The sequence below is a fragment of the Oncorhynchus nerka genome, linkage group LG7 (assembly GCF_034236695.1).
Source record: "Oncorhynchus nerka isolate Pitt River linkage group LG7, Oner_Uvic_2.0, whole genome shotgun sequence".
Classification (NCBI taxonomy): Eukaryota; Metazoa; Chordata; class Actinopteri; order Salmoniformes; family Salmonidae; genus Oncorhynchus; species Oncorhynchus nerka.
Genome location: NC_088402.1, coordinates 14,975,723 through 14,996,822, shown reverse-complemented (window position 1 = coordinate 14,996,822; position 21,100 = coordinate 14,975,723). Strand labels below are relative to the sequence as shown.

At 42.5% G+C, this 21,100-nt stretch overlaps 2 protein-coding genes across 4 annotated transcripts in view; one reads left to right on the top strand and one right to left on the bottom strand.

Annotated features, from left to right (window-relative positions):
• Positions 1–5,643, top strand: LOC115131264 (geminin-like). Its single transcript, XM_029662840.2, has 6 exons — positions 1–89; positions 3,267–3,374; positions 3,499–3,655; positions 3,882–3,964; positions 4,284–4,394; positions 4,524–5,643. Exons 2-6 carry the CDS (start codon positions 3,300–3,302, stop codon positions 4,809–4,811), a joined length of 714 nt encoding a protein of 237 aa, XP_029518700.2. The 5' UTR covers positions 1–89; positions 3,267–3,299; the 3' UTR covers positions 4,812–5,643.
• A 6,640-nt stretch (positions 5,644–12,283) lies between these two features.
• ripor2 (RHO family interacting cell polarization regulator 2) overlaps positions 12,284–21,100 on the bottom strand; it is a 103,907-nt gene continuing 95,090 nt past the window's right edge. For all 3 annotated transcript variants that reach the window (XM_065020253.1, XM_065020254.1, XM_029662838.2), the window contains 8 exons: positions 20,646–20,814; positions 20,325–20,457; positions 19,525–19,689; positions 16,065–16,271; positions 15,003–15,205; positions 14,743–14,826; positions 14,509–14,599; positions 12,284–14,414 (listed from right to left, as the gene is read on the bottom strand). In XM_065020253.1, coding sequence (XP_064876325.1) covers positions 14,314–14,414; positions 14,509–14,599; positions 14,743–14,826; positions 15,003–15,205; positions 16,065–16,271; positions 19,525–19,689; positions 20,325–20,457; positions 20,646–20,814 — 1,153 coding nt within the window. In that variant the 3' untranslated portion in view covers positions 12,284–14,313. The remainder of the gene's footprint in view (positions 14,415–14,508; positions 14,600–14,742; positions 14,827–15,002; positions 15,206–16,064; positions 16,272–19,524; positions 19,690–20,324; positions 20,458–20,645; positions 20,815–21,100) is intronic.

Here is a 21,100-nt window from a genome sequence, read left to right as displayed (position 1 = left end):
GGCGCGAGGTGGCAAGAAAGAAACGTGACTCGGAGAATTAAAGAAGCAAAGACATCTTCGCTGTAACACTCGCGGAAGCTGCCAAAACAGTAAGTTACATTATTATATGGTTTTCCAAACTGTTTAATTTCACTCAAAGGTCAAATATTCTTAAATCAGTGAGTGTTTCACACAGAGGTTAGCGGGTTATTTATTTTTTAGAATTTGAATGTTGGCTTGGCTGTAGTTTACGTTACTGTACCAGATTATGCCCTACTGAAATTATTTTTGTTTTCTACTTTACTAATTTGGTCCACGTTCTTTTTGAGCAAGACATAGATTGTTAACTATTTAGCCAGTTGCCATTACCCAAAACCTGGTCATACCAAAGATTCAGTTGACTTTCACCTCTGGTCTGGCCATACCATGCCAGCCACCTCAATGCATTTTTGGCGGCTTCTTTCTATTGTTACAATGTTAAATAACCATTTATAGCACACTCTTCCCGTATCAAGACATTCTCGTCTGCATTCTAACGATATTCTTTTGTCCTTCTCAAGCCACTGTTTCAACTGTAGTAAATCGACTTTTTAGGATTTTCTCCATTCGGAATATTTAAACCTGGGAATAAATCCTGAGTAATTCGAGGTAAAAGCGGCAGGTAGCCTAGTGGTTAGATCGTTGGACTTGTAACAATACAATTAAAAAAGTTAATCTAACGTTAGGCCAGTGGATTCGGGTCTAATGCTGAGCAATCAGTGTTTTTGCTTTAATTTTGTTCAAAGGGGAATATCAATATAGTGATAGTCTTTTGGTCACAACGTCTAAAGTCCATTCTGACAATAACATGGTTTGTTACTATCAAGACAAATTAATTAAATCACAGCACGTTTTGGGGTTCTTTAAATCACTTATACAAATTTTTATTTTAAATATTCCTCAAGTAGAAAATGTGTTGCTGCTTCCTGTTATGTATTTTTGGAATGGCATAGCTTCAACACTGGTATAAAATGACCGTAATCCATATGTTGAAGACTATGCATAAAAATTACTCCGTTAGTACCTTAAAACGGCTCACTCATCAACATTTACCAAGCGATCACTCCATATTGTAGTTGATGAGCTTGTTTTACTGTGATCAATAGGCTCGCAGATTAATCACTCAAATTGACGTATGGTGATAGGCCAATTCACTGCTGCTACATGTGCCATTTGCGCTCTACAAAGACAACCCACAATGAGCTTGGGTATACTACATATACCTGTCGATAAAATAACCTGTAGTAGCCTTATGGCAGCTCAGCTCCTTGTGGGCCAATACGAAAAGGTAAACACTTGACTGGATCATTTCAACGAATTATCTCCACATTTAGGCCTAACTGGGTAAATGAGTTGGCTCTTATTTCAGTGATTTCTTGACTGTCAAATATCCATGTGTTTGTGGCCAGCGGCTTTAATAAAGAGCACCCCCCGCTGCGGTTTGAATTTCGTAGCTGCCTTCGAAAGCCTTGATCAGACAGATGGTGTCCTTGCGTTTTTTGCTACACCAGAAGTACATTAATTTCCAATGACTGTCTGATCAAGGTGTGAGGACAGGCAAGTATGATTAGACCAAAGATGCAAAATCTGTTTAAAGCAACGGACTTCTATATTAACATCACCAATCTGAAGTAAAAAATTAAGTAATTTCACTCAACCCATTGTATAATTTACCATGTAAATTTTGGGTGACACTTTTGTATGTGGAAACCATATCAAATTAGTGGGTTGGGCTATTTCAGCCACACCTGCTGCTTACAGGTGCGTAACATGGAGCACACAGCCATGCAATCTCCATAGACAAACATTGGCAGTAGAATGGCTTTACTGAAGAGCTCAGTGACTTTCACCGTGGCACTGTCATAGGATGCCACTTTTCCAACAAGTCATTTTGTCAATTTTCTGCCCTGCTAGAGCTTCCCCGGTCAACTGTAAGTGCTGTTATTGTGTAGTGGAACCGTCTAGGAGCAACAACTGAAGTGGTAGGTCACAAGCTCTCAGAACGTGACCTCTGAGTGCTGAAGCGTGTTAAAAAATATATATATAAAAAAAATCATCTTTCCTGTGCAACACACTACCGAGTTCCAACTGCCTCGAAGCAACTTTATCGGGATCTTCATAAAATGGGTTTCCTAAAGACTAAGAACACCATGCGCAATGCCAAGCTTCGGCTGGAGAGGTGTAAAGCTTGCCGCCATTGACCTCTGGGGCAGTGGAAATGTGTTCCATATAGGCCCCTTAGTTCCAGTGAAAGGGAGGTCAACGCTACAGCATAAAATCATATTCTAGCAATTCTGTGCTTTCAATTTCATAGCCACAGTCTGCTTGTCAGCCAATATTACCTGACAGTCTGCTGCATGCTTGCTCTACTAATGCCAAGTTAACAAAGTATAATGTGCAAGGCACAAACCCTTTTGTATGACGAGACCTTACAAGTGGTTAACAGGTCTTGAACAGTGACCTCACATCCTTCAAACTAATTATTGTCTACTTGTGCACACCTCGGAATTAACTCAATATTTTCCAAATTTGACGTCTGCCTCAATTGAACTTGCTTTGGTTTGTTTGCACACTAACTTGTAGTTGTCCATTATGACCTTTTTGAGAACAGTTCCCACGGTAATTATTTGTTCAAGAATGTCAGCGAGTAAGATGATGACTGAAGGCCAATCGCTGCCCGTGGGAATATAAGGCAGTCGCCCCATCAATGGTGCTCAGAGCAGGATGGACCTGCCCCTTTCCGTTGCCTGCCAGTCAGTTGCATACCAGACATGGGTTCAAATACTACTTGATCTTTCCAGGACTGAGTTTGCGTTAGCCTGTCTGGAGTGCCAGGTCGACTAGGTTTGGACTTTCAATTGGTTCTTTTGCAACAGTAGTTCAATCAAGCACATCTGTAGTACTGGAAATGATTTTGAGTAACATTTGAACCTTCAGTTAAGATGCGTAGAGCCATTCAGTCACTTCACTTATTTTGCCATCCCACAATGACAATCACGAGTGTAACCGGAGTAAGAGCAGTTGAATGGCACTATGCCCAGGTGAATGCTCACAATACTTGGGTCAGGGAGTGCAGATTGGGTTGTTTCCCACCAATGAGAAACCATTAAGGTACAACAAGGGTGGGGTGGGGGGGGGGGTTGTGTGTAACTAATGCCTGTTTTGCGTGTAATCCCGTGAATGCTGACTTGAACATGTAACTATTCATTTGAATGTGGATGTGACTTTATATGCTTTTTATCTTACAGCTTTCTTGTTGTTGAGTGGATCCATTCAAGACCATGGGACCCACAAGGAAAACCCTGCAAGTCCTCCAGCCTTCTGCAGGCAATACAAACCTAGGCAAAGTAATACCGGTATGCAATTGGAATTTGTCACTGACATTGCTATACTTGGTTAACTATAAAGTGTTTTTGGTCAAATGTGTGCCATCTACCACTGACGTGCAGGTCAAGTAATTATAGGTTTACATGTGTTCAGACAGGAAAGGTGGCTTTCAAAAGGAAACGGTGGAACGCAGAACAAGTGACGGGCTCAAAGAGGGTGAAGGCTGAAGTTGCTGTCGCATCACCAAAAGCAGAGAATGACAATCGACCCGACGGCGTTACCAAGGAGACCTACGCGCTAATGGTCAAAGGTATGTTGGTATTCAAGGTGTTACAAGGACAAATAGTTTTTATGGTTGATCGTTATGCTTAACTCATTTATCCCAACAATGTTTCATCAACATGGACTTGGCTCACATTTGGTCTACATGTATAATGTCCGTTATCGTCATCCCAGAGCTGAATGTCTTCATTTTATTTATTGATATATGTTTGTCCAGTAGTTTAATTGAAATGGCCTATCCCCCCCTGTTTCAGAAACCCCTCCCTCTTCCTACTGGAAAGAGGTAGCCGAGGAGAGACGTAAAGCTCTCTACAACGTGCTCCAGGAGAATGAGGAGGTCAGTTAATCACTGAAGGCTGCTGACTAATGTTTAATGAACTTGTCCTGTTCCCACGGTTCAAAATGAGTCGATCTCATAGTCTCTGGCAACACTCCAGCTGGAACAATGGGTGTTGGTCTGAACTATCCATATCTCTGAAACCATTAATCTCATGGAATTCTGCCCCATGTTGTCTTTTGGGGCCTTGGCGCATAGTGGTATTTTAGCCATTGACCTTGAGCTGATAACGTTTAACATTTTAGAGGATGGTGAAGTCTGAAGCTACCTTAAAAAAATGTCTGCCACATTGAGTGACTTTATTACCTTGTTTGCGCAGTTGCACAAAGGCATCGAGGCCAAGGATGAGCAGATAGCCCAGCTGAAGACTGAGAATGATGAGCTTCAGGAACTGGTCCAACATGTACAGCACATGGCTGACATGATAGAGGTAAGAGCTGGGACATTGATGGCCACAAACTCCTTTTAGTTTCTATCTCGTTTAAGGTCTATGGTGGATGTTTTTAAATGTAAGGTAGTGTGCGACGTTCAAAGCTAATATTCTGTTATCTATTCTCAGAGGTTAACTGGAAAGAGTCCGGAAAGTCTAGAGGACCTGCGAGAGATTGCGCTTGAGGCCGATGACAATTTTGAGGGACTAGAAGAATCTGATACCCCCAGTACCAACAGTGTTTTCACACCCAGGTCTGATGTCACAGAAGATGATGATGATTATGATGTCACAGAAGATGATGATGTCACAGAAGATGATGATGTCACAGAAGATGATGATGTCACAGAAGATGATGTCACAGAAGATGATGATCATGTCACAGAAGTTGAGGTCACAGAACAAAAGGAAAATTAACCCTCGGGAGGATGATTGACTGAAAGTACTGGTGAAATCCTTCAGGCGACGCCTGTGCTTCTCACTCAACATTCTGGCATTGATGCCTTTAGTTACTTTATTTTCTTTGCGTAACATCTGAGGTACTTGCGCAAGATTTTTACTTTAACCATACACTTTCTACAACGCGGCTATGAAAAGAGGCGCCTCGCTAGTTTTTATTTTACTTTGCTGTTGACTTTTTGAATGGTATTTGTTGGTGGTCAATTACACTTAGGATTTTGTTATAGTGCAGTTTTAATGCACACTGTACATATGCTTCAGGACTGTCCTATGACATAAACTCTTCATCACTGGGGGCAAACTACCAGCCCTCCAGGACACATACAACACCCGACGTCACAGGAAGGCAAAGATCATGAAGGACAATAACCACCTGAGCCACTACCTGTTCACCCTGCTTCTATCCTGAAGGTGAGGTGCTTGAAAAACAGTTATCTCAAGGCTATCATTGTTGAACAGCCATCACTAGCACAGAGGCTGCTGCCTACCTACAGACTTGGTATCATTGGCCACTTTAAGTGGAACACTAGTCACTTTAATGCCACATTTCACACTACTCATCTCATATGTATATACTGTATTCTTTACAAACTATTGCATTTTAACTGCTCTGTCACTGCTCATCCATATTTTGTACTTATATATTCTCATTCATTTACTAGATTGTGTGTATTGGGTTTTGTTGTGGAATTGTTAGCTACTGCTGCACTGTCGGCTCTAGATGCATAAGCATTTCGCTATTCACAACACCTGCTAACTGTGTCACCAATAAAATTTGATTGGACATTTATTTTTACTGCTCTAATTACATTGGGAACCAGCTTATAACAGCAATAAGTCACCTTGGGTTTGTGGTATATGGCCAATATGCTACAGTCTGTATCCAGGCACTCATCTTTGCAGCTTGACTACATTGGCCAGATACCACACCCCCTCGGGCCTTATTGCTTAAGTATACAGAGTTTTCCAATGCCCTGCCATGAAGGGCACCAATTGGTAGATGGGTAAGAATATCCCTTTGAGCATTGAAGTTAATTACACTTTGGCTGGCGTATCAATGCACCCAGTAACTAAATGGGGGGGAATCGAATAGCGCTAAGCAGAGGCAAAAGCCTGGCGGTACACCTGGTTCAGTCTGCTTTCCAACACACTGGAAGACATTCTCCTTTTCAGCAGGACAATAACCTAAAACACAAGGTCAGAGCTACATGAGTTGCTTACCAAGGTGACAAGATGTTTACGAGTAGCCTAGTTAGCTAATTTTCCCCCATCTTGAGGTAACCATCTTTAAATGGTCTGGAAAATAACAGTAATGTAAACCCATGGCCATTCTGTGCAAATGAGGCTACAAAGAGGACTAATGGGACTAACTTCAATCAGGGGTGTGAACTAGGTTTCTATTCGAGTGTTGGTCGACATGGTAATGGCTCTATAGTATTGGAGTTGAGAGAACTGACCCTCCGTTACATCTTGGTGTGTCGCATGCGATCATTCTCAAAGCCGCTGTTTACTTCTAAGGTTTGACAAACTCTTTAGTGTTTTATTTACATTTTAGAGGCGATAAGTTGGACAGATCGAGGGGGGGAAAAAGCCATTTTCCCATGACATCTCTCCTTCTCACTATCACGCATTAGTTTCGCTTCCCCACCCACCATTTTTAAAAAGACCAGATGGGGCTCATTGCCTGCTTGAATTATGCAGAAACTGGCAGCGTTTGTCATGTAATTGATTCTGTTGGAAAGGGGAGAAATTGAAAAGTTGACAGGCCGGTCATTTCTTTTCACTGGAAGGCTAGTCAACTATCTAGTAAACACTTTGGCTACAAGGTTGTTTTTTTATTGTTTTTTAAGCAAACAATTTGTAAACAATTTAATGGATATATCTCGTAATTGAACAAAATGGTAAGGTGGCCAATAACTGGGGACCGTATGCCGATTAATCCGGGACGTATTTTTGCTAAACCGCTTAAAAAAGCTGATAGTATTTCTGCTGAAATGTCAAACATGCTAATTGCTAACCCATTAGCTAACATTTTTGCAACACCAATAATCACAAAACATTGATGGCTTGATCACAAGAACACTGAAGGTAATATTTCTTAAACGCTGTTGGATATACTGATAATATGGGGTGCCACGGTACAGTTTTGACTTAAATCGGCGTGGAAATTATACGGTAAGACTTGACAATGATCAAAAACCAACTGACAGAGCTTGAAGAATATTTTTCTTTTGCAAACAATGTGGTGCACCGCCGGGACTCTTCTCCGAGGCAGTTCTGTGTTCTGAATAGCCTGGCCTGCTATCTTCTTAGTGCAGGTTCTGGTTTGAGTCAAAACATTTGAGTCATTTTCACTCGAGCCAAAAAACACAATTCTTCCTATAGTAATTTGATTTTGATACAGGATCTTTTATTTGAGTCTAGGTTTCTCTGGAGACATAACTTATCCATACCACCAGAGGGTGGAGGGGGACCTGTATAAGTGATTTTGGCCAGATAGACAGATCATCTGCAGACCTGTACTGTAGCTCTCCATGTACTCGCCTAAGATTTTACTTTTCTATACCATGTATCACATGTACAAAATAACCTTATTTTTGTGCATAGAAAAATCTGCCAATTGTATAAATACTTGATAGACCTGTGAAACTCAACTCAGATATGCTCTCTGAATCTACACAGTTGTATTGGTATGTATTACCCCCAAAAGTAGCTATTCTAGGGCAAATCTAAGTATTTGTTTGAGTCCAAGTTTCTCTGGAGACCAGTTTTATTCACATCCTCAGAGGGTGGAGGGGGACATGTATCAGGGATCTTGACTTGATAAACAGATCACCTGCAGAGATGGAGAACCTTGTGTACTCGCCTATGGTTATAACTGGTTACAAAATCATCATAGATATATGCTTAGTTCAGGTCAAATCAGCTCATAAAAGTATGTTTTGTGTGTGTGTACACACATATATATATATATATATACACACACACACACACTATATTCGGAAAGTATTCAGACCCCTTGAATTTTTCCACATTTTGTTACATTACGGCCTTATTCTAAAATTGATTAAATCGTTTTTTTTCTTTAATCTACACAATACCACATTAATGAGAACAGATTATTGAAATGTACGCAAATGTATTAAACATTTAAAACTGAAATATCACATTTACATAAGTATTCAGACCGTTTACTCAGTACTTTGTTGAAGCACCTTTGGCAGCGATTACAGCCTTGAGTCTTCCTGGGTATGAAGCTACAAGCTTGGCACACCTGTATTTGGGGAGTTTCTCCCATTCTTCTCTGCAGATCCTCTCAAGCTCTGTCAGGTTGGATGGGGAGCATCGCTGCACAGCTATTTCGGGTCTCTCCAGAGATGTTCGATCGGGTTCAAGTCCGGGCTCTGGCTGGGCCACTCGAGGACATTCAGAGACTTGTCCTGAAGCCACTACTGCGCTGTCTTGCCTGTGTGCTTAGTCTGAGACCCCAGTCTGAGATCCAGAGCAGGTTTTCATCAAGGATCTCTGTACTTTCCACTGTTCACCTTTGCCTCGATCCTGACTAGTCTCCCAGTCCCATGATGCTGCCACCACCATGCTACACCGTCGAGATGGTGACAGGTTTCCTTCAGACGTGAGGCTTGGAATTCAGGCCAAAGAGTTCAATCTTGGTTTCATCAGACCAGAGAATCTTGTTTCTCATGGTCTGAGAGTCCTTGGGTGCCTTTTGGCAAACTGAAAGCGGACTGTCATGTGACTTGTACTGAGGAGTGGCTTCTGTCTCGCCACTCTACCACAAATGCCTGATTTGTGGAGTGCTGCAGATATGTTTGTCCTTCTGGAAGGTTCTCCCATCTCCACAGAGGAACTCTAGAGCTCTGTCAGTGACCGTCACCTCCCTGACCAAGGCCCTTCTCCCCTGATTGCTCAGTTTGGCCGGGCAGCCAGCTCTAGGAAGAGTCTTTGTGGTTTAAAACTTCTTCCATTTAAGAATGATGGAGGCCACTGTGTTCTTGGGGACCCTCAGTGCTGCACAAATGTTTTGGTACCCTTCCCAAAATCTGTCCCTCAACACCATCCTGTCTCAGAGCTCTAAGGCCAATTCCTTCGACCTTATGGCTTGGTTTTTGCTCTGATATGCACTGAGTAATGTGTGTGTGTGTGCCTTTCCAAATCATATCCAATCAATTGATTTTACCACAGGTAGACTCTAATAAAGTTGTAGAAACAGCTCAAGCATCACCAATGGAAACAGGATACACCTGAGCTCAATTTGATAGCAAAGGGTCTGAATATTTATGTAAATAAGGTATTTTCTGTTTTTTATTTTTATAAATTTGCAACAATGTTTAAACCTGTTATGGGGTATTGTGTGTAGATTGCTGTGTGTACAGTTGAAGTCAGAAGTTTACATACACCTCAGCCAAATACATTTAAACTCAGTTTTTCACAATTCCTGACATTTAAAAAGTAGTAAAAAGTAAAAATCTCTTTCTTGGGTCAGTTAGGATCACCACTTTATTTTAAGAATGTGAAATGTCAGAATAATAGGAGAGAAAATGATTTATTTCAGCTTTTATTTATTTCATCACATTCCCAGTGGGTCAGAAGTTTACATACACTCAATTAGTATTTGGCAGCATTGCCTTTAAATTGTTTAACTTGGGTAAAACGTATTAGGTAGTCTTCCACAAGCTTCCCACAATAAGTTGGGTGAATTTTGGCTCATTCCTCCTGACACAGCTGATGTAACTGAGTCAGGTTTGTAAGGCCTCCTTGCTCGCACACACTTTTTCAGTTCTGTCCACAAATTTTCTATGGGCTTGAGGTCAGGGCTTTGTGATGGCCACTCCAATACCTTGACTTTGTTGTCCTTAAGCCATTTTACCACATCTTTGGGTGTATGCTTTTCCTCTAAACATAACGATGGTCATTATGGCCAAACAGTTCTATTTTTGTTTCATCAGACCAGAGGATATTTCTCCAAAAAGTACGATCTTTGTCTCCATGTGCAGTTGCAAACCGTAGTCTGGCTTTTTTTATGGCGGTTTTGGAGCAGTGGCTTCTTCCTTGCTGAGCGGCCTTTCAGGTTATGTCGATATAGGACTCCTTTTACTGTGGATATAAATACTTTTGTACCTGTTTCCTCCAGCATCTTCACAAGGTCCTTTGCTGTTCTCTAGGAGACAGAACACGTCTTCTTCCTGAGCGGTATGACGACTGCGTGATCCCATGGTGTTTATACTTGCGTACTATTGTTTGTACAGTTGAACGTGGTACCTTCAGGCGTTTGTAAATTGCTCCCAAGGATGAACCGTGGAGGTCTACAATTCCTATGATGTCAAGCAAAGAGGCACTGAGTTTGTAGGTAGGCCTTGAAATACATCCACACTTCCAATTGACTCAAATGATGTCAGAAGCTTCTAAAGCCATGACATCATTTTCTGGAATTTTCCAAGCTGTTTAAAGGCACAGTCAACTTAGTGTTTATAAACTTCTGACCCACTGGAATTGTGATACAGTGAATGATTAGTGAAATAATCTGTCTGTAAACAATTGTTGGAAAAATTACTTGAGTCATGCACAAAGTAGATGTCCTAACCGACTTGCCAAAACTATAGTTTGTTAACAAGACATTTGTGGAGTGGTTTAATGACTCCAACCTAAATGTATGTAAACTTATATATATATTGTAGAACTGTAATACAGAAGCCAGCTACTCTCAATTACAAGCCTGGACTGTATTAGTGTTTATACTCTGAAAAAAATGTATTTTACGTAAAATGAATTAAATACCAGAATTCCTATAATATACTTGTTAGGGTGTTTTGGTCTCTACAGCATTTGGTTTGAAGTAACATTGAGGATTTGGGCATTTTGAAGCATCCTGCCATAGTCCCTACCTAACCCATTGTTTCACTAACAGTGATTGTAATGGTGGCTAAATAAAGAACTCAGCCCTATTGTAGGTCGATCTCTCTCAGGATCAATGGATGAATCACTTTTTGACAATACAATTAAGTATATTTAACTAAATGTAATATTTCTAAATTAAAATATATGATCAATTTATGGCAAATCAGATTTTTAGTACTAGTGGAATGTACTTTGGAGAAAAGCTGCACATTAAAGGAAATGTATATTTTTGTTTTACAGAATATGCAAATTAACACTTTTTTGCTGAATTAAGTCTGCTTTGGTTGTTTTCTGTTCCAGATGACATTATTTACATGTCTAAGGATGTTTTTTAGAAGAATAGAGTTGATATTTTGCTATGATTGTTTCTTTTTCTAATACTTTCTTGGGATAAAAATGAGCCCAGTTTTTTTAATCCATGTAGTGTATGTAAAATATGTTAGTATGCTGGTTAATGTGAGTAGAATCTTTAGAGTTACCACTAGACACTGATACTGGTCCCTTTATGGAAATACCATCTGCTGGTTTATATAGCCTCAATCCCTGCCTGAACACTAAAGTCTTCTAAGAAGAAAAACATTAACGGCTAGACTAGAGCCTTCAAACTCCAACTCGGGACCTTTGTTGTTCCTCTCTAATCAGGGACTGATTTCGACCTGGGACACCAAACGTGTGTAATTATATAATTGAGGTAAGTCAGCAGGCTCTGGATCTCGTAGGGTAAGTGGTGAATACCCCTGGTCTAGAGGATGACTGGGTTTACTTTCCCAACGCCTCTTAACATCCAGCAGTGACTAACATGTCTCTCGTCACTGTCACCTTTTGACATGTTATCACCAGGTATAAACATGACTCGTCTCAAGATGATGCACCTTTTGACATGTTATCACCAGGTATAAACATGACTCGTCTCAAGATGATGCACCTTTTGACATGTTATCACCAGGTATAAACATGACTCGTCTCAAGATGATGCACCTTTTGACATGTTATCACCAGGTATAAACATGACTCGTCTCAAGATGATGCACCTTTTGACATGTTATCACCAGGTATAAACATGACTCGTCTCAAGATGATGCACCTTTTGACATGTTATCACCAGGTATAAACATGACTCGTCTCAAGATGATGCACCTTTTGACATGTTATCACCAGGTATAAACATGACTCGTCTCAAGATGATGCACCTTTCCATTCTGTTTGAAGGTCTTTGTGCTCCCTTGTCCAAAATGACAAAACCATGTACGTTTCTGGCTGCAATCCCAAACCATTCATAGGTTGGAAAACGCACTGAATATTGATCTGCTTCTTGGTTTTTCATTTATTCAGTTTCGATCAGAGGAGTTGGTGGCACCGGGCTCGTGCTAATGACTGGAGCGGAATGGCATCAAATAAACCAAACTCATAGTTTAATGAGCCGTCCTACCCTCAGCAGCCTCCACTGGTTTTGATACTAGGCTAAAACATTATTTAAATCATTACTCTCCCAATAAATAAAACAATCGTCCAACTTATTTTCATAATTATGCAAAAATAAACTTTATTGCCACTTTCATTGAGCAGGGAAATGAATACAGTCAGTACTGGAGCAATGTAACATGTCCTTACTGTGTATTTACATGAAATATGATCAATGTCATAACGTTTCATTATTCTGTCTACATGTTCAGTCTGACTTGGGAGTTGAATAGAGGCAACATTAATTCATCACGGGTTACTTTTAGCACAAAGAAAGATGGAGACCGCTGCATCATGGAGAAAAAAACACATTAATTAGAGGAGTTGTTGAAGTTACGAGTATCATACCAAAATAATGTAATGCTATTCACGTCATGGGAGAAAGAGGCATTGTTACTCAAAATAAAGACCATGATCAACATACACCAGGCCAAACTCAAAGCCATCTTCAGTTTTAGTATCAACTTTCACACATTTTAAAGCTTTAATATACAAAAGAACAAATATTATTTCACATATTACCGCCTAAAACACACCTTTTCGTATCGTTATGGCTTTAGGACAGTGCGGTTAGAAGCCGATCTCATGTCACAGGATTAAGATAATTCTGATGGTTGTTTATGGTTGTTCTTTGTAGGTGAGCCTGGGTGTAGTGGCCAGGTTAAAGATATCTTCAGAATAAATGTTCATTTTCAGGCTTTCCTTGCGTAATAAAGTAGCGGGGGAAACGCTCTCTGATTATGTCCGTAAATCCTCCAAATAATACCAGCCATCCATCTTACTTAATGTACAAATACATTTAAAAGAGTGGAAAAATATATATTTCCAGTAACATTTTATGTAAGCAAGATCATTCCCATGTTAATGAGTCCTTTTTTTAATGAAACTTTAAAAAAATCAAACATGAGCACAAAAAAAACACCAAATATACAACTTTTACAAGTGAAATAGTATCTGCATTCTGCCCTCTTACTCAAAAGTAAATGAAAATTAAATATTAGAATCACAAATGTGATGTAAATAAATTAAGTGGAGAAAAACACTTTGTTGTCATGCTGAAGAAGCCCCAGACTCAGTAGTATAGATACAACTGGCATAAAAAGCTAGGCAGAGCGCTATAGCCTCGGTCCTTGCCGATTCAAAGCATCATCCACTTAGACAGGCCCTTGGTTCTGCACTGTACAGTTGTGGAGAAAGTGCATTCTCCTTTCATACTAACTATCCCTGACTCACACTCACTCCTCCAGTCGTACCTGCTTCCAATGAAATAAATCATGATCAAATCTCATCAGTTCCCAGCAAGCAGACATTCAATCTCTGTATGTAGATCCCAGGCATGTGTGAGTAGAGAACTTCGTTTGAAAGGCAGTCCAAGTATGACTCTCTCTTCATGTTGTGCATGTTGGAGTGAGAACATTGCTTACTGGTAACTACTATTTAGGGAAAGACTTCCTTCTTTATGCATGTTGACGAGGACTTGCGAGCGTTGCTTTTAACTACCTCCTTCCGAGCGATATGACTGTCATTTGTCCCCTAAATGATCTTCCATGGCACCCTCTGACAGAAAGTGTTCAAACGGTCTGTAAAATCCCTGAATCTCAACAGTACATAACACCAAATAAATCCAGTTCAGAGTATAATGCTATTATATTTACATGTCTGACACAGTGCAATTCGAAAAGCGCAAATAACCTTTTGTCTAATGAACGTCACCTCCTAAAACAAATGAATAGCAGTTATATAAGGATATCATATATGAAACACAGCCGTGATAATCATAATAAGTTGTGATGGTAGAGATGCTCTGTCTGTGCAGTGAGAGATGGTTTAATAGTGGTGGTCAGAGAATGGACAGTTAGGATTTACACCAGTCTGTTTAAGGATGAGACGTGGCCCTTCCATGTTTAGTTGGGCTCCTCTGCGTTGATGCGGCCACTCCCCCTAGCTGTGTCCATTTAAACGCATGTCTAGTCTGCATGGCTCAAAGCACAGGCGCGGGCGGGGGGGAGGGAGGGGGGGTTCTAGAGGGGTCCCCCTCCTGTGGATGTGAGGCTCCTAGGTTCATTTAGTTAGTCCTGTGCTTTCAGAAGGCGGTGGTGACGGCGTTCCCTCGCCGCGTCCCCAGTCGTACCATCTCTCGGGGCATCGTGTCCAGCTGCTCATACGCCAGGCGGCCCTCTTCACCTGTATAAGTCAATCAAATTCATCTTTTGCTTAAAACAGACATTTGATGGGGCTAAAAATGGACAGAAGATTTTTTTGTCAAACTGTCACTCACCGAAAGTGAGCAGGGTTTCTATGGCAACATGGCGAAGCTCCTCGTCTGCCGAGTCGCACAGTGACACCACCGCCCGGAGGCTCTCTACTGCCTGAGATGGAGAAAGAAACAGAGGGGTTTGATAGCCGGTGTAACAGATCCTCTCACTTCAGAGAGACATCACAATAAGATGCATCATATGAATATGAAGGGGAAATGTCGGTTCTATAGCTAAAAGCGAAAAGCAACACTGACCTGTAGACAACTAAGAGCAGCACAGGCAGACCTTTGGGTTTGAACTCCAGCCTCCCACAAGGCCTGTGTGTAGCAATCCACCGCCTGTAAAGACACACAGAAACACAAATGAACAAAAAGTTACTGCCCAGTCATAGCACCTGTCCAGTATTCTAGGCAGGCTTAGTGACCTTGACAGGCAAATGGTGTTTATATTAGGGCTATGTTTACTTTAGCCTGAGCGGGTCAAGGATCAAGCCTACTGACACGCACACACTGACCTTTGACCTGAAGGGTGTGTGTGAGGAAGCAGAGGTGATGTAGGCAGCTGCAGCCTCGCTGAGCTGGGGGTCTTGGTGGGAGAGGAGGGAAGCCAGCGCCCTGAGGGTCTGCTGCCGGGGACACAGGCCGGTGTGTGAGACCTCATCCAGTTCCTTTAGACAACGCTCCGGGTCGCCACCACTCAGGCCCTCCGCAAACACAGCTGAGGGGAGGACAAAATAACTCAATTAACTCACAGGTACTTACAAGCCTAGTTTTGTTCAGTGGACCATGTGTGGACCCGCTCACATCCTGACTACGTCGGGCAGACGTGCGTCCGCCATCGCGCATGTTGATTTGGACCGTCCACACCAGATGTGATCAGGACACGTAGGTAGAAATACCAAAAACTCTGAACCAACTATTTTAATTTGGGGACAGTTTGAAAACACATGACGCATTCATGGCCATTTAGCTAGCTAGCTTATTGTCACTAGACAACTTGTCCTGGGAAATAAACACTGGGTTGTTAATTTACCTGAAAAACACTCAGACCTTTTTTTCTGGATCTTTGTAGAATTTTGAGCCATTTTGAGTCACACAAAATTGTGTGTTCTCTACTCTTGACAATTAATCCACAGATAAAAGGGGAACCTAGTTAGGTTCTAGTAATTGTCCCAGCGTCGTCCGGGTTAGGGGAGGGTTTGGCCGGAGTAGGCCATCATTGTAAAATAAGAATGTGTTCTTAACTGACTTGCCTAGTTAAATCAAATCAAATAATCTCTCCTCCTTCAGTCTTCTTCTTTTGTGGACTTTATATGGAGGTTGGCAACCAACTTGAAGGTGTATTACCATCAACTATACTGGAGTATGGACCTCAGTTCATCTTTCAATCAACCACGTGGGTATATACTCCTAAATACCAATGAGGAGATGGGATGGACGGGCCTTGACGTGAATCATGAGTCAAAAATTGAACCCAGTTTTATTTTAGCACCTGGCTATGCAAACGCATGTGAGCAGTTTGGATGAAATGATTGAAGAACATGTAGGTCAGAATGTGTGTTGGTCCTGAGTCTTACCTTCTCTGGCTACCTGCAATAGGTGTTCCTCCATGTCCTCCACGCTGTGCTCTGAGACGTAGCTGTGGAACTGAAACACTGTGACCATGTCCTGGGACCGGGCCGAAGGGGGGACCACGTCCTGGGACCGGGCCGAAGGGGGGTGGCAGGTAGGGGAGGAGGCCAGATCACTCCTGTCCACCATCTCACTCACCACCAGCCGGATCACTGGGGAGGGAAGAGAGAGGCATCCGTGTGAGATATATACAGTGAGTACTGAGACAGCTGTGTGAGATATATACAGTGACAGTACTGAGACAGCTGTGTGAGATATATACAGTGAGTACTGAGACAGCTGTGTGAGATATATACAGTGACAGTACTGAGACAGCTGTGTGAGATATATACAGTGACAGTACTGAGACAGCTGTGTGAGATATATACAGTGACAGTACTGAGACAGCTGTGTGAGATATATACAGTGACAGTGCTGAGACAGCTGTGTGAGATATATACAGTGACAGTACTGAGACAGCTGTGTGAGATATATACAGTGACAGTACTGAGACAGCTGTGTGAGATATATACAGTGACAGTACTGAGACAGCTGTGTGAGATATATACAGTGACAGTACTGAGACAGCTGTGTGAGATATATACAGTGAGTACTGAGATAGCTGTGTGAGATATATACAGTGACAGTACTGAGACAGCTGTGTGAGATATATACAGTGACAGTACTGAGACAGCTGTGTGAGATATATACAGTGACAGTACTGAGACAGCTGTGTGAGATATATACAGTGACAGTGCTGAGACAGCTGTGTGAGATATATACAGTGAGTACTGAGACAGCTGTGTGAGATATATACAGTGACAGTACTGAGACAGCTGTGTGAGATATATACAGTGACAGTACTGAGACAGCTGTGTGAGATATATACAGTGACAGTACTGAGACAGCTGTGTGAGATATATACAGTGACAGTGCTGAGACAGCTGTGTGAGATATATACAGTGACAGTGCTGAGACAGCTGTGTGAGATGTAGACAGTGAGTACTGAGACAGCTGTGTGAGATATATACAGTGACAGTACTGAGACAGCTGTGTGAGATATATACAGTGACAGTATTGAGACAGCTGCGTGAGATATATACAGTGAGTACTGAGACAGCTGTGTGAGATATATACTGAGACAGCCGTGACAGTACTGAGACAGCTGTGTGAGATGTAGACAGTGAGTACTGAGACAGCTGTGTGAGATATATACAGTGACAGTACTGAGACAGCTGTGTGAGATATATACAGTGACAGTACTGAGACAGCTGTGTGAGATGTAGACAGTGAGTACTGAGACAGCTGTGTGAGATGTAGACAGTGACAGTACTGAGACAGCTGTGTGAGATGTAGACAGTGAGTACTGAGACAGCTGTGTGAGATATATACAGTGACAGTACTGAGACAGCTGTGTGAGATATATACAGTGACAGTACTGAGACAGCTGTGTGAGATATATACAGTGACAGTACTGAGACAGCTGTGTGAGATATATACAGTGACAGTACTGAGACAGCTGTGTGAGATATATACAGTGACAGTGCTGAGACAGCTGTGTGAGATGTAGACAGTGAGTACTGAGACAGCTGTGTGAGATATATACAGTGACAGTGCTGAGACAGCTGTGTGAGATATATACAGTGACAGTACTGAGACAGCTGTGTGAGATGTAGACAGTGACTACTGCACTACACACCATGGTGTAATTATATATGCAGCATGGACTAAGTCGCTTTGGATAAAAACGTCTGCTAAATGGCATTATTTATATTATACAACCAAACAGACTTAATCACAAACACACCATACTTGTCACTTGCACATGCACTTTGTATAGAATATATATACACAGTGGGGCAAAATAAATACTTATTTTCCACCATAATTTGCAAATAAATTCATTAAATATCCTGCAATGTGATTTTCTGGATTTTTTTTCTTCTAATTTTGTCTGTCATAGTTGAAGTGTACCTCTGATGAACATTACAGGCCTCTCTCATCTTTTTAAGTGGGAGAACTTGCACAATTGGTGGCATGACTAAATACTTTTTTCCAACCTGACAGAGTATATATATATATATATATCCATATACAGAGCGACGCTCCCCATCCAACCTGACAGGGCGACATATATATATGCAAAAGTATCCAACCTGACAGACACCCCTTCAAATGAGTTGATTCAGAGCTATTTCATCCACACCTGTTGATTGATTGATTTAATTTACGCTCCCCATCCAACCTGACAGAGCGACGCTCCTATCCAACCTGCAGACGACGTCCCCATAGACCATTTTTAAATACAACACAAGGGTCCCCATCCAGTCGACGTGACACCTCCACATACAATGTAAGAAAATCATCAAGGACAACCCAATGAAGCTTAAAGGTATATTTCCTAATAAACAACTCTGGACAGGTACATCTCCCTGGTCTCACATACCCTTATTATATACAGCAAGCGATCCCTAATATACAGTGCATTCCCAAAAGCCTTCGCAGCCCTAGACTTTGACGTTTTGTTACGTTACAGCCTTATTCTAAAAATGATTTCTTTTAAATTCCCCTCAATCTACACACAATACCCAATAATGACAAAGCAAAAACAGGTTTTCCAAAATGTTAGCACATTACCTTATTTACATAAGTATTCAGACCCTTTGCTATTAGACTCAAAATTTAGATCAGGTCAGATCAGATCAGACGCTCCCCATCCAACCTGACAGAGCGACGCTCCCCATCCAACCTGACAGAGCGACGCTCCCCATCCAACCTGACAGAGCGACGCTCCCCATCCAACCTGACAGAGAGGCGCTCCCCATCCAACCGGACAGAGCGACGCTCCCCATCCAACCTGACAGAGCGACGCTCCCCATCCAACCTGACAGAGCGACGCTCCCCATCCAACCTGACAGAGCGACGCTCCCCATCCAACCTGACAGAGCGACGCTCCCCATCCAACCGGACAGAGCGACGCTCCCCATCCAACCGGACAGAGCGACGCTCCCCATCCAACCTGACAGAGCGACGCTCCCCATCCAACCGGACAGAGCGACGCTCCCCATCCAACCTGACAGAGCGACGCTCCCCATCCAACCTGACAGAGCTTGTTCTCGCTTCGTCATTCAGGGGTATTGAGTATGGGTTGATGACGAAAAAATATCTATTTAATCAATTTTAGAATAAAGCTGTAACGTAACAAAATGTGGAAAATGGGAAGGGGTCTGAATACTTTCCTAATGCTCTGTATTAAAAGAAAAATCACAATATGATACTCAATTGGCATACTAAAATGGAAAAAGGGATGAATAGACCATTTCAGTTTTCACATAGAAATAAGCTGCATTCGCATATGTTGGACACACATAGTTAAACACAACACAGTAGTTCTACATTTTAAGACATATAAAGAAGAGTGCCTACCCGTGTCAGCTGCGGTATGTGGGTGTCTCTCCTGCAGTGGGCGAGTGTAGCAGTGGTGCATGTGTTTGAGCACCCGGTCCAGCGTAGCGTGGAACAGTGCACCAGAACCACTACACTCCGACCACAGAGCCATCCGAGCAGGCTGCTCCGACAGCCCTGGGAGCACTGAGAGAGAGAGGACAGACGGAGATTCATTATTAGGTTATAGATAAATGTGTAAGTTAAAAAGACTAAAACACACTGCTCAGTGAATTAGTCCCCTCAAGTCCCACTCCTCCTGTGGGCCTCCCGAGTGGCGCAGTGGTCTAAGGCTGTGCCACTAGAGGTCCTGGTTCGAGTCCAGGCTCTGTCGCAGCCGGCTGCCACTGGGAGACCCTTGGGGTGGCGCACAATTGGCCCAGCGTCGTCCGGGTTAGGGGAGGGTTTGGCCGGCAGGGATGTCCTTGTCCCATCGCACACTAGCGACTCCTGTGGCGGGCCGGGCGCAGTGCACGCTGACACAGTGTTTCCTCTGACACATTGGTGCGGCTGGCTTTCGGGTTAAGTGGGCATTGTGTCAAGAAGCAGTGTGGCTTGGTTGGGTTGTGTTTCGGAGGACGCATGGCTCTCGACCTTCGTCTCTCCTGAGTCCGTACGGGAGTAGCAGCGATGAGACAAGACTGTAACTACCAATTGGATACCAGGAAAAAGGGGTAAAAAAAAATAAGGTCTCAACTGCTCCCATGACTCTGTCCCCTGCTCCCATGACTCTGTCCCCTGCTCCCATGACTCTGTCCCCTGCTCCAGAGTAGACTACTCACCGTCAGCAGCAGAGGTGATGCACCCCAGGCGTTCTGTGCTGATCTCTCCCAGATCCTCTAGCAGCTGAGTCTGAGCTGAGAGCTTCTGGAGCTGGGCTCGACGCTCCCAAGGGCTCCCCCCACTGGACAGGAGCTGTCATTACACACAGACACAGTCACACGTAGTGGTGGCCAATAAATGATGGGAGAGCTTCCACCCCGCACTATTAGATCGATGCAAATGACATTTTACTACAAACGCTACATAATTAGTTTTCAGTCTGTTAAGTTAGATTGTTATCGATTAGAAATGTTTGAAATGACTGGAACATGTTAATTCACCTGGATGAGATGGTCGCAGTACTGCAGGTGAATGACGATGGCCACGTCCAGGTTCTCGTTGCCGGTAGTGAGAGGCAGGGGGCTGCCGGCCACACTGTTGCCCACCCCAGTGTCCTCCGTCAGGGCTTCACTCAGGTGACCCCTGACCTCTGGGTGCGGGCCCCCAGGTCTGTTAAGACAGACAGGAGATACACACTGTCACCAGAAGGAAGCAGCATAGTATAGAAGTGTAGAAGTATAGAAGTATAGAAGTGCACTAAAATTACTACTATAGTCATTAGAATACAACAGTATGTGAATCAGCATGATATGGGATGCTAGAGTTAAATGCAGTACGAATCCATCTACAATATGTAATTTTTTGGGGCGACCTGACCAAATTCACATAGATATGTCATTCTCATTGGAAGCAAGTCTAAGAAGCGGTTAGATATGTTCTATATATGCTATTCTTA